The following is a 14,033-nucleotide window of genomic DNA, read 5'->3' on the forward strand; positions in this document are numbered from 1 at the left end:
ATCCTCAATAAAATACTGGCAAACAGAATCCAGCAGCACATCAAAAAGCTTATCCACCATGATCAAGTGGGCTTCATCCCTGGGATGCAAGGCTGGTTCAATATACGCAAATCAATAAATGTAATCCAGCATATAAACAGAACCAAAGACAAAAACCACATGATTATCTCAATAGATGCAGAAAAGGCCTTTGACAAAATTCAACAACCTTCATGCTAAAAACTCTCAATAAATTAGGTATTGATGAGACATATCTCAAAATAATAAGAGCTATCTATGACAAACCCACAGCCAATATCATACTGAATGGGCAAAAACTGGAAGCATTCCCTTTGAAAACTGGCACAAGACAGGGATGCCCTCTCTCACCACTTCTATTCAACATAGTGTTGGAAGTTCTGGGCAGGGCAATTAGGCAGGAGAAGGAAATAAAGGGTATTCAATTAGGAAAAGAGGAAGTCAAATTGTCCCTGTTTGCAGATGACATGATTGTATATCTAGAAAACCCCATTGTCTCAGCCCAAAATCTCCTTAAGCTGATAAGCAACTTCAGCAAAGTCTCAGGATACAAAATCAATGTACAAAAATCACAAGCATTCTTATACATCAATAACAGACAAACAGAGAGCCAAATCATGAGTGAACTCCCATTCACAATTGCTTCAAAGAGAATAAAATACCTAGGAATCCAACTTACAAGGGATGTGAAGGACCTCTTCAAGGAGAACTACAAACCACTGCTCAAGGAAATAAAAGAGGATACAAACAAATGGGAGAACATTCCATGCTCATGGGTAGGAAGAATCAATATCGTGAAAATGGCCATCCTTCCCAAGGTAATTTACAGATTCAATGCCATCCCCATTAAGCTACCAATGACTTTCTTCACAGAATTGGAAAAAACTACTTTAAAGTTCATATGGAACCAAAAAAGAGCCCGCATCGCCAAGTCAATCCTCAGCCAAAAGAACAAAGCTGGAGGCATCACACTACCTGACTTCAAACTATACTACAAGGCTACAGTAACCAAAACAGCATGGTACTGGTACCAAAACAGAGATATAGATCAATGGAACAGAACAGAGCCGTCAGAAATAATGCCACATATCTACAACTATCTGATCTTTGACAAACCTGACAAAAACAAGCAATGGGGAAAGGATTCCCTATTTAATAAATGGTGCTGGGAAAACTGGCTAGCCATATGTAGAAAGCTGAAACTGGATCCCTTCCTTACACCTTATACAAAAATCAATTCAAGATGGATTAAAGACTTAAATGTTAGACCTAAAACCATAAAAACCCTAGAAGAAAACCTAGGCATTACCATTCAGGACATAGGCATGGGCAAGGACTTCATGTCTAAAACACCAAAAGCAATGGCAACAAAAGCCAAAATTGACAAATGGGATCTAATTAAACTAAAGAGCTTCTGCACAGCAAAGGAAACTACCATCAGAGTGAACAGGCAACCTACAAAATGGGAGAAAATTTTCGCAACCTACTCATCTGATAAAGGGCTAATATCCAGAATCTACAAGGAACTCCAACAAATTTACAAGAAAAAAACAAACAACCCCATCAAAAAGTGGGCGAAGGACATGAACAGACACTTCTCAAAAGAAGACATTTATGCAGCCAAAAAACACATGAAAAAATGCTCACCATCACTGGCCATCAGAGAAATGCAAATCAAAACCACAATGAGATACCATCTCACACCAGTTAGAATGGCAATCATTAAAAAGACAGGAAACAACAGGTGCTGGAAAGGATGTGGAGAAATAGGAACACTTTTACACTGTTGGTGGGACGTAAACCAGTTCAACCCTTGTGGAAGTCAGTGTGGTGATTCCTCAGGGATCTAGAACTAGAAATTCCATTTGACCCAGCCATCCCATTACTGGGTATATACCCAAAGGACTATAAATCATGCTGCTATAAAGACACATGCACACGTATGTTTATTGCGGCATTATTCACAATAGCAAAGACCTGGAACCAACCCAAATGTCCAACAATGATAGACTGGATTAAGAAAATGTGGCACATATACACCATGGAATACTATGCAGCCATAAAAAATGATGAGTTCATGTCCTTTGTAGGGACATGGATGAAATTGGAAATCATCATTCTCAGTAAACTATCACAAGAACAAAAAACCAAACACCGCATATTCTCACTCATAGGTGGGAATTGAACAATGAGAACACATGGACACAGGAAGGGGAACATCACACTTCGGGGACTGTTGGGGGGTGGGGGAGGGGGGAGAGATAGTATTGGGAGATATACCTAATGCTAGATGATAAGTTAGTGGGTGCAGCGCACCAGCATGGCACATGTATACATATGTAACTTACCTGCACATTGCGCACATGTACCATAAAACCTAAAGTATAATAATAAAAAATAAATTTAAAAAAAAAGATTTTATTTGCCATTTCACTTTTATTTCCTGATAAGTGTACAGTGGAGTTTTCCAGAGGCTGCATACTGTTTGATCACATCTCTCTGATGGCTAATAAAATGTGTGATTGTCTATTATGTTTAAAAACATTCTCAGTTTTAGATGCAATAAATATTCATAGTATATACTACAAAATGAAAGCTCTTTAGGATCCCCAATACTTTTTAAGAGTTAAAGGGGTCTTAAGACCAAAAACTTTGAGAACTGTTGATTTAAGATAACTTAAACATCTAGAAAAGGAGAAGCAAATAAGATCCAAGGTAAGTGGAAGGAAGCAAAGAATGAAAATCTGTGAAATCCAGTGTATAAGAATATAGACAAACAATTGAGTAAATCTGTGAAACAGAAAGTTGGTTCTTTTGAAAGATCCATATAACTGATAAACCTCTGCCTAAACTGACGACAAAGGAGGCAGCACCACCGTCAACATCAGAAGTAAAAAAAGGGAAGAGTCATTGCTATAGGACCCTTTAGATAGATATTAAAGCTAATAAACAAATATTGAGAGCAACTTTACGTTAACAAATTCAATAACCTAGATAATATGGACTAATTCCTTAGAAAAAAACAAATAAGCAAATTGGACAGTGAATAAACTGAATTTCTAACCAATCTGATATCTATTAAAGACAACATGTGTATATAATCTTTAATATGTTAATATATATTAATAAATCAATAAACTTCCCACAGAGAACACTCTAAGTCCAGATGGCATCATTAGAAATTTTATTATTTAAAAAAAAATTCCAATTCTTCACGATCTGTTACAGAAAATAGAGGAGAAGGGAAACACTTCTCAACTCAATTTGTGAGAAAAAAAAAACCCTAGTTGTAAAAAAGTAGACAAGGATATTGTGAGAAACTATAGCACATTATGTATTGTGAACAGAAACATAAAAAGATGTAACAAAATTTTAATCATTAACATGATGAACATCCCAAACAAGTGAAGCTTCTCTTCAAGAATGCAAGGCTGGCTTAACATTTACAAAACAATCCATGTAATCCAACATGTTAACAGAATAAAAGTGATAAATCATATGATTATGTCAATAGATGCAGAAGAAAATGTGACAAAATTTAACACTCATCCATGATAAAATGTCTTAGCAAACTATGAATAGACTGGAACTTCTTTAACTTGATCAAGGGTATCTACAAAAGACCTCCAGATAACATCAACTTAACGGTGAAAGATTAATGTTTTCTCTCTAAGATTGGGAATAAGAAAAATATATTTGCTCTCAGTACTTCTAATCAGCATTTTACTACATTGGTCACAACCATTGCCATAAGACCTGAAAACAAAACAAAAAGAGAGGAAAAAAAGGAAGGAAAGAAAGAAAGGGCCTAAAGTTTGGAGAGGAAGAAGTAAAACTGCCTGTATTCACAGAAAGCTTAATTAATGGATGCAGAGAGTCCTAAAGATTAATAATTAAATTTTGCAAGATTGGAGAACACATAAGTATATACATGGTCAATATAATAAAAGTAGTTGTATTTTTATACACTGCCAATGATGAACTGGAAAATAAAAATGTCAGAGCAATACCACTGACAATAGTATCAAAACCACAAGATATTTAGTGATACATTTAACACAATATGCACAAGAAGTATACACTGCATACTAAAAAACATTGTGAAGGAAGCAATCAAAAAATCTAAATAAAGATATATCACGCTTATATATTAAAAGAGTCAATATCACTTCTCACCAAATTGATCTTTGGATTCAGCCCATACCCAATTGTTAAGGAAGAAATTACAAGATCTAAATAAAGACATATCATGTTTATATATTAAAAGAGTCAATATCACTTCTCACCAAATTGATCTTTGGATTCAACCCATACCCAAGCAGAATCTCAGCAGTCATTTTTTAAAAAAATGTGACAAAATGTATATGCTAGAATCACAAGGACAATATTTAAAGAGAAGAAAAAAGTTGGAGGACTTACTTACCCAAAGGTAAAGACCTATAAAGGTACAGTAAAAAAGATATGTGGTATTGGAAAAAAAAAAGTATACAGATATAGAAATGGATGGTCCAGCAACAGATCCACATATACATGATCAATTTAGTTTCTTTGTAGGTGACAAGGAAATTCAACAGGGAAAAACATCTTTTCCAAAATCATTGTGAAACAATCAGATATCCATCTAGAAAACAAAAATAAAAACAAATTTTGACTTCTACTTTCCATCCCAAATTAATGTGCAAAAGCTCTTAGATCTAAATGTAAGAGCCAAAACTTAAGCTGAAATAAAACAATTCCAAGAAAATATATAATATTTTCACAAACTTGAGGAAGACAAAATTTTTTTCAGGCAGGACCCAGAAAACACTAGCTCTAAAAGAAAATAAATTATAATTTGGGCTTTCATAAAATGAAAATTATGTTCATCAAAAAGTCATTGTTAAGAAATCAGTAGGTAAGTAACAGACTGGAAGAAAAATTCTCTCCATCCATATATCTGACAAATGGTTTGTATCTAGAGTATAAACGTTTCTCCCACTCACTAATCAGAGGACAAACAACCTAATTAAAATGGGCAACAGAATTGAGTAGGAAATTTCTCAGGGAATGATGGACAGATGGACAATAAGCACCTGAAAAAATGCTCAACATTTTAGCCATCAAAGAAATAAGAATTATAACCATCACAAGATGTCACCAACACTTAATGGGCATGGGTATCATTAAGAAGACACAACTATAAGTGCTGTCACTGATGTGGAGCAAGGATGTGCAGCTCTCGCATATGCTGGTTAGAGTACAGTCTGCTGGTTTTCCATAAAGTTAAATAACTATGAGTCTACCCCAAAAAACTGCAATTCTATTCCTGAATATTTACCCCATGGGAATGAAAACAGAAGTCCACAAAGAGATCTACAAGAATATTCACAGCAGCTCTAGTTATTATAACCCCAAACTGTAAACAACTACAAGGTCAATCAATGAGAAAATGAATCGATAATTTGTGATCTATTCATATAACGGAACATTATTAAGCAATTAAAATGAAGAAGTGACTGATCCTCTCAAATAGGATGGATGGAACTCAAAAATATTATATTAAGGAAAGAAGGCAGATATAAAAGTGTACATTCTGTATGAGTCCATTTATATTAGGTTTGAGGAGAGGCAAAGCTAATCTTTAGTGAAGGAAACCAATAGTATTTCCCTCTGGCAGTGGGAAGAGGGTAGCAGGAATTGAATGAGCAGTGACACAGGGTGTTTCTAGAGTAATGGAAGTGTTCTGTATCATATGGGCGTGTGGGTTACACAAGTATAGGTGATCATCAAAACTCACCAAACGACATTTAAGATCTGTGCATTTCACACTACATAAAAGTATATCTCAACTGAAAAGAGTGGAAATCTGTTTCAAATGCTCAGCCTTTTAACACATCCAGTTGCTTGGACTATGAACTTCCTCAAATAGGGTATCTGGGCTTGAGATTAGATCACATGTGTAGAGTCGCTAGAAAGACAATGTTGCATTCCCATGGTACATAATACATTTCCCGTTTTCTCAGACAGCCACAGGTCATGAATATGAGGATTCTGAAAGGTTGGAGCAACATTCTTGGGAGGCATGAGGGGGAGCACATTCTCCAAGATCCCCCCCAGCCCGGGGTCCTCGCTTGCTTTGACTCTTACTCCATTGTTTTCAGACTCCTCCGTAGCTGCCCGATCTCTTCAGATCCCATAGTCTACCCAGCCGTCTCCCTTTATATCTTGAGTCCCACTGTTCTTCCAACTCATCCCCCATTCCGTCAGACCTGGAGTGGCAGTGGCCAGCAGAGGATGAACTGAGAGCAGGAGAGGATGTCCTGCCCAGGAGCCCATCCTAGAGAAATGGCATCCTGCCTGGGAGCTAGTTTCCCAGGGCAGCTTTGATAAGTCTTGCAGAAACAAACCCACTTGACACACCTGATACGGTATTGACAGTAACACTATTTTTGCGGTTGTTTTTCATAGTAAAAGTAGATCCCTTTAGTTACACTGTGAGTACTTAGAGTAAGGTGACTGGCCTGGGAATGATACCATCTTGGATGTCATTTTCTCCTTGGAGAAATATATTTTAGTTCCAATGCACATTTCACAATACAGTCCTATAGAGAGAAATACAGAGAGCTAGACAGAGATATATTTTTATGTGCATAAAAATATAAAATATACACTTTAAAATCTGTACCTGTTATTCCTGAGAAATGTATTTGGCAGAAGGTAGGAGGAGGATATTCTGATCCTTTTATTTACACGTTTATGTATGATCTGAGTTTTTATATGGAGCATATACTACTTTTGATTTTTTAAAGAAAAATTAAAATCTGTCTTTGAAATGTACACAGTTGTTTAGAAGTTGAGGACCATTTTTGCTTGTTACAACATTATTGTACCTATAATGGGAATATTTCAAAGCCACTTGTTAACACTTTGTTAGAACAAAATGTAGAGGGTGCTGGGTGCCCCTAAATATTCTTCCACCTCTTGTGACCTGTATTGTTTTGGAATTTCCAGTGGCCTGACAATGAACTACTGCAGGAATCCAGATGCCGATAAAGGCCCCTGGTGTTTCACCACAGACCCCAGCGTCAGGTGGGAGTACTGCAACCTGAAAAAATGCTCAGGAACAGAAGGGAGTGTTGTAGCACCTCCGCCTGTTGTCCAACTTCCAAATGTAGAGACTCCTTCCGAAGAAGGTAAGAAATCTGTGGCTGGACATCTACACACTTGGACGCTGGGATGAAAAGCCATGGAAAATCTCACTGATGCAGAAACCTTCCATGCTACACGAGAAATCAAGTGTTTTTAGAGGGTCTGCCATGTGGAAGGAAGCCTCAGTGCACTCTCTCGAGGAGGCAGAGGTGTGACTTTTGGCACAACGTGAGTGGGCTGTGCCTTTAGGACAGGTGCAAACCCTCCAGGGTGCTCAACTTAACCACTCACCTTGTTCTAAAATGGGTTATCTCAGTGTCCCAGTCCAAATTCCTATTCTAACATGCTGCCATACGTGTGATTCTTTCCAAGCCAGTAAGCATCTCCAGTAATTTCTTAAGGTAGGCAGTGTTCATTGCAGTCTTCAGCATTACAGTTTCTGAGGAATGTGGCCCCTGATTCTGTTATCCTAGAGAAACCTGACATGACTGTATTGATTCCATATCATCCTGGGTCTATGTAGCTGCTCATAATCATCCATTTTTTCCCTGTACAGACTGTATGTTTGGGAATGGGAAAGGATACCGAGGCAAGAGGGCAACCACTGTTACTGGGACGCCATGCCAGGAATGGGCTGCCCAGGAGCCCCATAGACACAGCATTTTCACTCCACAGACAAATCCACGGGCAGGTCTGGAAAAAAACGTAAGCCACTTTGATTTGGACTCTTTGGCCTTTTGCTCACCAATCTTTGCAAACAGAATTGGTTCTGTATTACAGAAAATCTGACCTGGACTGCTCTTTTTTGTAATGGGGGAGAGGGGACAGAAGAAAATATTGGAAAGGCATCAGGGGGCTAAGTTAGAATATAATTGGCCTTAGTATGGAAAGTACAAGCAGCACAGGCCAGGAAACCTCCACACATGTGAGGGTTCTCAGGCCTCTTCCCTTTAGTGACATTTCTTTAAAGTTTCCATTATTGGTGACTGTTTCTAGTTTCTAGTGTTTGTATGCTAGGTTCCAGTAATCAAAGATGCCCTTTATGAATTTTAAGTCAGATTTTTCGAGAAAAAATTTGGATGGGCCATCAGGTCATCATGGGACTTCCCTTAGCCTCACGCATTCTCTGAGATGGTTTACTTTGGGGCCTGTATATAGGTAAGACTGAGATACAGGAAAAACGAAAGTGTCTGTGTTCCCCCACTCTCACACCCATGCAGCATAACACTTCTCACACCAGATGGGTGCGATTTCTCCTCACACCCCAAGGGAGTCTCCAGCAGATACCAGCTGGGTGTCCTACAATGTAACTCAGTCCTGACACTCTATCTGGAGACAGTGTCAGATCCCATAAGTTAAGGCTCAGTCCCACAAGACCGCCCAACTGCAGATGCCAATCCCAAGTTACAGGCTGTGACCTGTCCTTCTGCCCAACTGGACAAAAATCTGTTTTTCTACTTGATTACTTTGCTAGAGTGGCTCACAGAACTTAAGGGAACACGTTACTTTTATTTACCCATTTGTTATAAAAGATATTACAAAGGATCCTGGTGAACAGCCAGACAGAAGAGATGCATGGGGCAAGGCACGTGAGAAGGGGCTCAGAGCTTCCATGCCCTCTCCAGTGCACCAGCCCCCGGTACCCCAAGTGTTCAGCAACCCAGAAGCTCTCCAAGTGCAGTCTTGCTGGGTTTTTATGGAGGCTTCATTACAGAGGCACAGTTGAATACATCATTGGCCATTGGAGACCAGCTCACCTTCAGCTCCTCTTCCCTCCCTGGAGGTTGGACGTGGGGGGCTGAACAGTTCCAACCCTCCAATCATATGGTTGGTTCCCTTGGCAACCAGCCCCATCCTGAGACTATCCAGGAACCCACCAAGAGTTGCTTCATTCGAACAAAAGATGCTCCCTTCACTCAGGAACCCCCAAGGGATTTAGGAGCTCCGTGTCAGGAACTGGGGGGCAGAGAACAAATATACATTTCTTATTCTATCACAGTATCATATGAAGGGGAGGACAACACTGCCTTTCTGTGTCTTGCCCCGTAGAGGGTGCACAATGCATGGAAATAAATGTTTCTGAATCAACAGCAAACAGGCTTCATCGGGTAGGAGAGTGCTGAGCCCTCCAGGGACAATGCACATCAATGATGTCCCACTGTCCTTTGGTGCTGGGGCTCTAAGACCTCCACTGGGTCAGGCTCCTGAAGGGAGACCCATTCTCCAAAGACCCCTCAGGGTCACCACTCCCTGTCCAGGGGTGTGGCCTCATAGCTCCTTTTGAACAGGGGCACAGGAAGGACGGCTTTAGAGCATTCAAAAAATAACTTTGCCAAAAAAAAATAATAATAATAATAACAGAAAGAAATGAAGAAGAGGCCGGGCATGGTGGTTCACACCTGTAATCCCTACACTTTGGGAGGCTGAGACAAGTGGATCACCTGAGGTCAGGAGTTTGAGACTAGCCTGGCCAAAATGGTGAAACCTCGTCTCTACTAAAAATACAAAAAAAAAAAAATAGCCAGGTGTGGTGGCATGCACCTGCAGTTGCAGCTACTCAGGAGGCTGAAGCAGGAGAATCGCTTGAACCCAGGAGGTGGAGGTTGTAGTGAGCTGAGATCGTGCCACTGCACTCCAGGCTGGGCAACAAGAGCAAAACTCCATCTCAAAAAAAAAAAAAAGAAAAGAAGGAAGGAAAAAGAACACTCCCTTATGTCTTCTAAGGATAGACGTGAAATGCATGAGCCTTGGAACACCTTCTCCCTCTCCTGCCCCACGTGAGCTGGAGCTTACATGCCTTCTTGTTTTCAGTACTGCCGTAACCCTGATGGTGATGAAGGTGGTCCCTGGTGCTACACGACAAATCCAAGAAAACATTACGACTACTGTGATGTCCCTCAGTGTGGTAGGTTGCCTTCTTTTTGATAAGGAAACTGCTTCCTTAATATGGATTTGCAACAAAAAAGGAAAAGGGCTTCCGAGCAGAGTGCTTCCGGGGAGGAGATAGCTGCCCTCTCCACCAGACCCCACTCTTCATCATGCGCATCTTGAATCTGCCCTACTATTGGCCACATTTGTTAGGGGAACATCTGCCCATCACCCCAGACACACATAAATAAAATAAATGTAAAATTCCCAAAGACCAAGCTTAGAGGTAATCTAGTCAGCCCCGGGATGGTCCCACTGAATGCTGCCATGTCTAGCGTGGGATGCATGAAAAATTTAGAGTCATTTGGATGAAAAACTTTCCCCTTCCGCAGCTGAGAAGTAAGAAAGAAAATATAAACAGCAGGAAACAGGTAAGCATGTAACGCACATTGTAAACCTCAGATGGCCATCCTAGGAATTCAATGAAAGGTAGTGCAGCTCTTTAGCCCCAGATGGCCTTTCTCATAAGTTTACTACTCACAAGTTGCATTAGTGACATAGCTTAGAGACTGCTTGTTGGTTTCCGTTCTCATTGCTCTGAGACTCTTGTTGGGAGTATGAGGCTTGGATAAGGGGAAGGGGAGTTGACATCAGTTCTTTAAACAATTGGAATAACAAATCCATAGGTATTTCTGAAAAAAAAAAAAAGAGAGGAAGCTACTTGGAATTGTCCCATATTTAACATTCTGCTGACCAATCAATTTGTCCTAGTTACAGAAAACCACCCTGGACTTCTCCTATGCATAATTTGGTTGCTTGTGGTTGGGTCTGCCATGCGGAGGGACCTTGAGCTGGGGGAAGGAGCTTGGCCTCCAAGTCCACTGAAGACCAGCATCCTGAGATTTCCTGGGGAGGTGGTACAGGGCAGTGATGAAGATCATGGGATCCACACTGCCCAGCTTCGCATTTGGGCTTCTCCTAGGGACAGCAAGAGGGAGGAAGGAGGGGTTAGGATGATATGAAAGATTCTACTTGGCCAATATTATTGTAATGCAGCATTGTGATCTCTGGATTTAGTGTGAGGTGATAGCTGACTTTTTCTGAAGAAGCATCTTGGTGGCACCTCTAACTCAAAGTCCCTCGATGGAGTCAGTTCCAGTTCTCCACTTCTGGCTCCGTCTGGTACATGCCACTGCCTCTCACTGCCCGGGCTCTCTATCCTTGACAGGCTGCCTTGAAGTTGAGCCCACACTGACTTTCTTGCCTCAGACCCCACTACCGTGCCTGGGACTCATGCACCTTTGACTCCCATGGAAGGGAAGTGCAGTAGCTTCCCAGGTGCAATTCTGGTGTCCTCACCCACATTGAGGATGTACAAGAATCAGGTTCTTAGAGATTGGAGAAAGAAGGAAGAATGGGAACAAGATTTTTCCCAAAGGACTGTGAGGTCCCCCACCTTACCTTGATGTGAGACAAGTGAGGTTAACCCCCAGCCTGGTGAAAAGGGTTCCCATCAGACACTTGGAAATCCTGAGGACTGTTTCATGCAGAAGGACATGGTTTATTCAGTTTTGACTCGTGCTTGAGAAAGCTAGAGCCTCTGGTGGTGAATGATTTTAATAACTATTTCCTTTCCACCAACATATACAGTACAAATAATAATAAGTAAAAATAAATAGAAACATGCAGTTTTGTTTTGAATAGTAGGAGCCAGGTACCATCATTTCTGTAGTTACTCTTTTAGTACAACGATGCATGTCTACTGTATGTAAGGCATACTAGCAGAAATTGAGCTCAGCACTAGAGAAGACGATTGCATTCTATGCCTTGCTTCTTTTTTAAAAAAGGGCTTCCATAGATAGATTCTCAGAACAGCCCATGGCAAATGTAAAGTTATTTGGAAAACCAAGGTTCCAGATTCACTAAAGCGTAGAATCTCTGGTTGGTTGGGAAGGAATTTCCTCTTAAGTTGTTATTAATAATTGTATGAACAATTATTTAAAATATTAACATTTATATTTGTGAAGACCTTGAAGGGCTGGAGACAACAGAGAAGCATTTTTGAACACCCTCTGCAGCCCCTGCACTGTTGTAGGCATTGGTGGATGGTACCAAAGATGGGACACTGTCCCTACCTCCAGAGACCCTGTGGGCTGGCTGCAGAGAGAAGGCAGGGAGCAGGAAAAGAAGAATAAAGTCATGTGTTTAAGTCACCCCCATGGCCGTCAGTTAGTCATGGGAGGCTCCCCAGAGGAGCTGTCCTGAAGCTGGCTGAGAGAAGGCAACATTTCAACTTAGGACAGTAATCCTTGCTACATACAATCACATACACACACACACACACGTGCGCACACAGAGACTCACATGGAAAAATAAACCTTTTTGCCTTTCAGCAGTGATGACAATTATGGTTTTCAGTAAACTTTACATGGTTTACATGGTGATGGTGATGGTGATGATGATGATTATGGGAAGGATGACATCATGTTCTAAACATACTGTATGGAGTCAGAATAACAATGACAAATAACCATTTGTCCCAATCAAGGTCTTCTCAGAAAATATCTCATTCTGATGCTAAACTATACCAGTCTGTTTGATCACTTCTCCAACAAAATAATTACAAAGTGCTTATATTTTCTTGAAAAGAGAGGGTCCTGTGTTGTCTACTACCACGTTTGAAACTTAGAGAAAATGTTCCAAAAGATGCTGATGATTTTACTATTTAGTTCAGCCTTTGAGATATCAAAAACAGTGCTTGGAATTTGTCTGGAATTACACCACAAAATTGCTACTTTGTCTCAAATGGGATTTCTTTCCCACCTTGTGCCACAGCGTCCTCTTCATTTGATTGTGGGAAGCCTCAAGTGGAGCCGAAGAAATGTCCTGGAAGGGTTGTAGGGGGGTGTGTGGCCAACGCACATTCCTGGCCCTGGCAAGTCAGTCTTAGAACAAGGTAAGAACAGGCCCAGAAACGATTTATACTGTCTCTCCACGTAAGCCCTGCAAAACCCTTCTACATTTACACAAAATCCACACAGCTGAGGCAGGCATCAGTACCTGCCTCTAAGTTTTCTGAAGGAGGAAAAGAGCTACAAAAATTAATATATATATATACATATATATTTTATAGGTTCTCTACTGTGAAAATGGCAAAAATTGCTGTCTTTTTCTTGATCTGGGCAGCTCCATCAAAATCTGTGGGCACAGTGATTTGCACCAAGTTCCAATATTGCTGGAAAATATTGAAGATGCTCTGAGGATTTCTATGGATATCCATTGTCTCATTGTCAGATGAAAAGAGAGGGAAGTTTTTAGAAATGTGACACTTTCTGGGTTCGGAGAGCAAGGACAAAATTATCTCCAGTCTATCACAGGCACAGATTCTTTTTCTTTGGACACTTTTGTGAATCATTGAATTCAATGCAGAGGCTACTCATCCATTCGCAAACAAAAAAATTCTAGGTCATGATCCCCATAAATGAAGAGTGATCAGTCCAATCCCAGGGAACATGGACATTTTGGGTATTGTTTCAGTGGAACATGCCTTTCATAAGTTCCATTTTCTTGGGTATCTCTTAGGAAGCATGCATAGGAAACAGGCCCATCCATCTGCCTGTTTTGCTTCCTCATCTCATTTCTACACCAGGGTGCCTGTGCTCAATTGCTGTTCTCCCCTAAAGAGACTCTTTTCCATAAGTTTGTGAAATGCCATTGACAAACCTGATCGCATTGCATTTCACTCTGCTGTTGATTTTTCTTTATCGTTTAGTAACTCCTTGCTCTACAGAGCTTTCACCTTCCACATATTTCAGATTCATTCTTTCCTAAACTGTGTGGTGGTCTACATCCTCACTGACTTATCAATATGCTGCCATCATGCACTTCCTATCTCTATTCCTCTTCATTACAATCTGGTTCCAAGTGGCTTACACCAGTATTCTGAGCTATCACCTGCCTACGCAGTCCTAGAAAGTGATTCAGGAAACATTCCCCAAAAGTAAAGTTTCCCAGGTAAG

General features: G+C 40.4%; 1 protein-coding gene across 1 annotated transcript in view; it reads left to right on the forward strand.

Moving 5' to 3' along the window:
* The window catches only part of PLG (plasminogen), a 57,838-nt gene that overhangs the window by 28,050 nt on the left and 15,755 nt on the right, over positions 1–14,033 (forward strand). The window contains exons 11-14 of the mRNA XM_054491746.2: positions 7,009–7,190; positions 7,703–7,851; positions 9,958–10,051; positions 12,850–12,970. Coding sequence (XP_054347721.1) covers positions 7,009–7,190; positions 7,703–7,851; positions 9,958–10,051; positions 12,850–12,970 — 546 coding nt within the window. The remainder of the gene's footprint in view (positions 1–7,008; positions 7,191–7,702; positions 7,852–9,957; positions 10,052–12,849; positions 12,971–14,033) is intronic.

The sequence above is a fragment of the Pongo pygmaeus genome, chromosome 5 (genome assembly GCF_028885625.2).
Source record: "Pongo pygmaeus isolate AG05252 chromosome 5, NHGRI_mPonPyg2-v2.0_pri, whole genome shotgun sequence".
Taxonomy (NCBI): domain Eukaryota; kingdom Metazoa; phylum Chordata; class Mammalia; order Primates; family Hominidae; genus Pongo; species Pongo pygmaeus.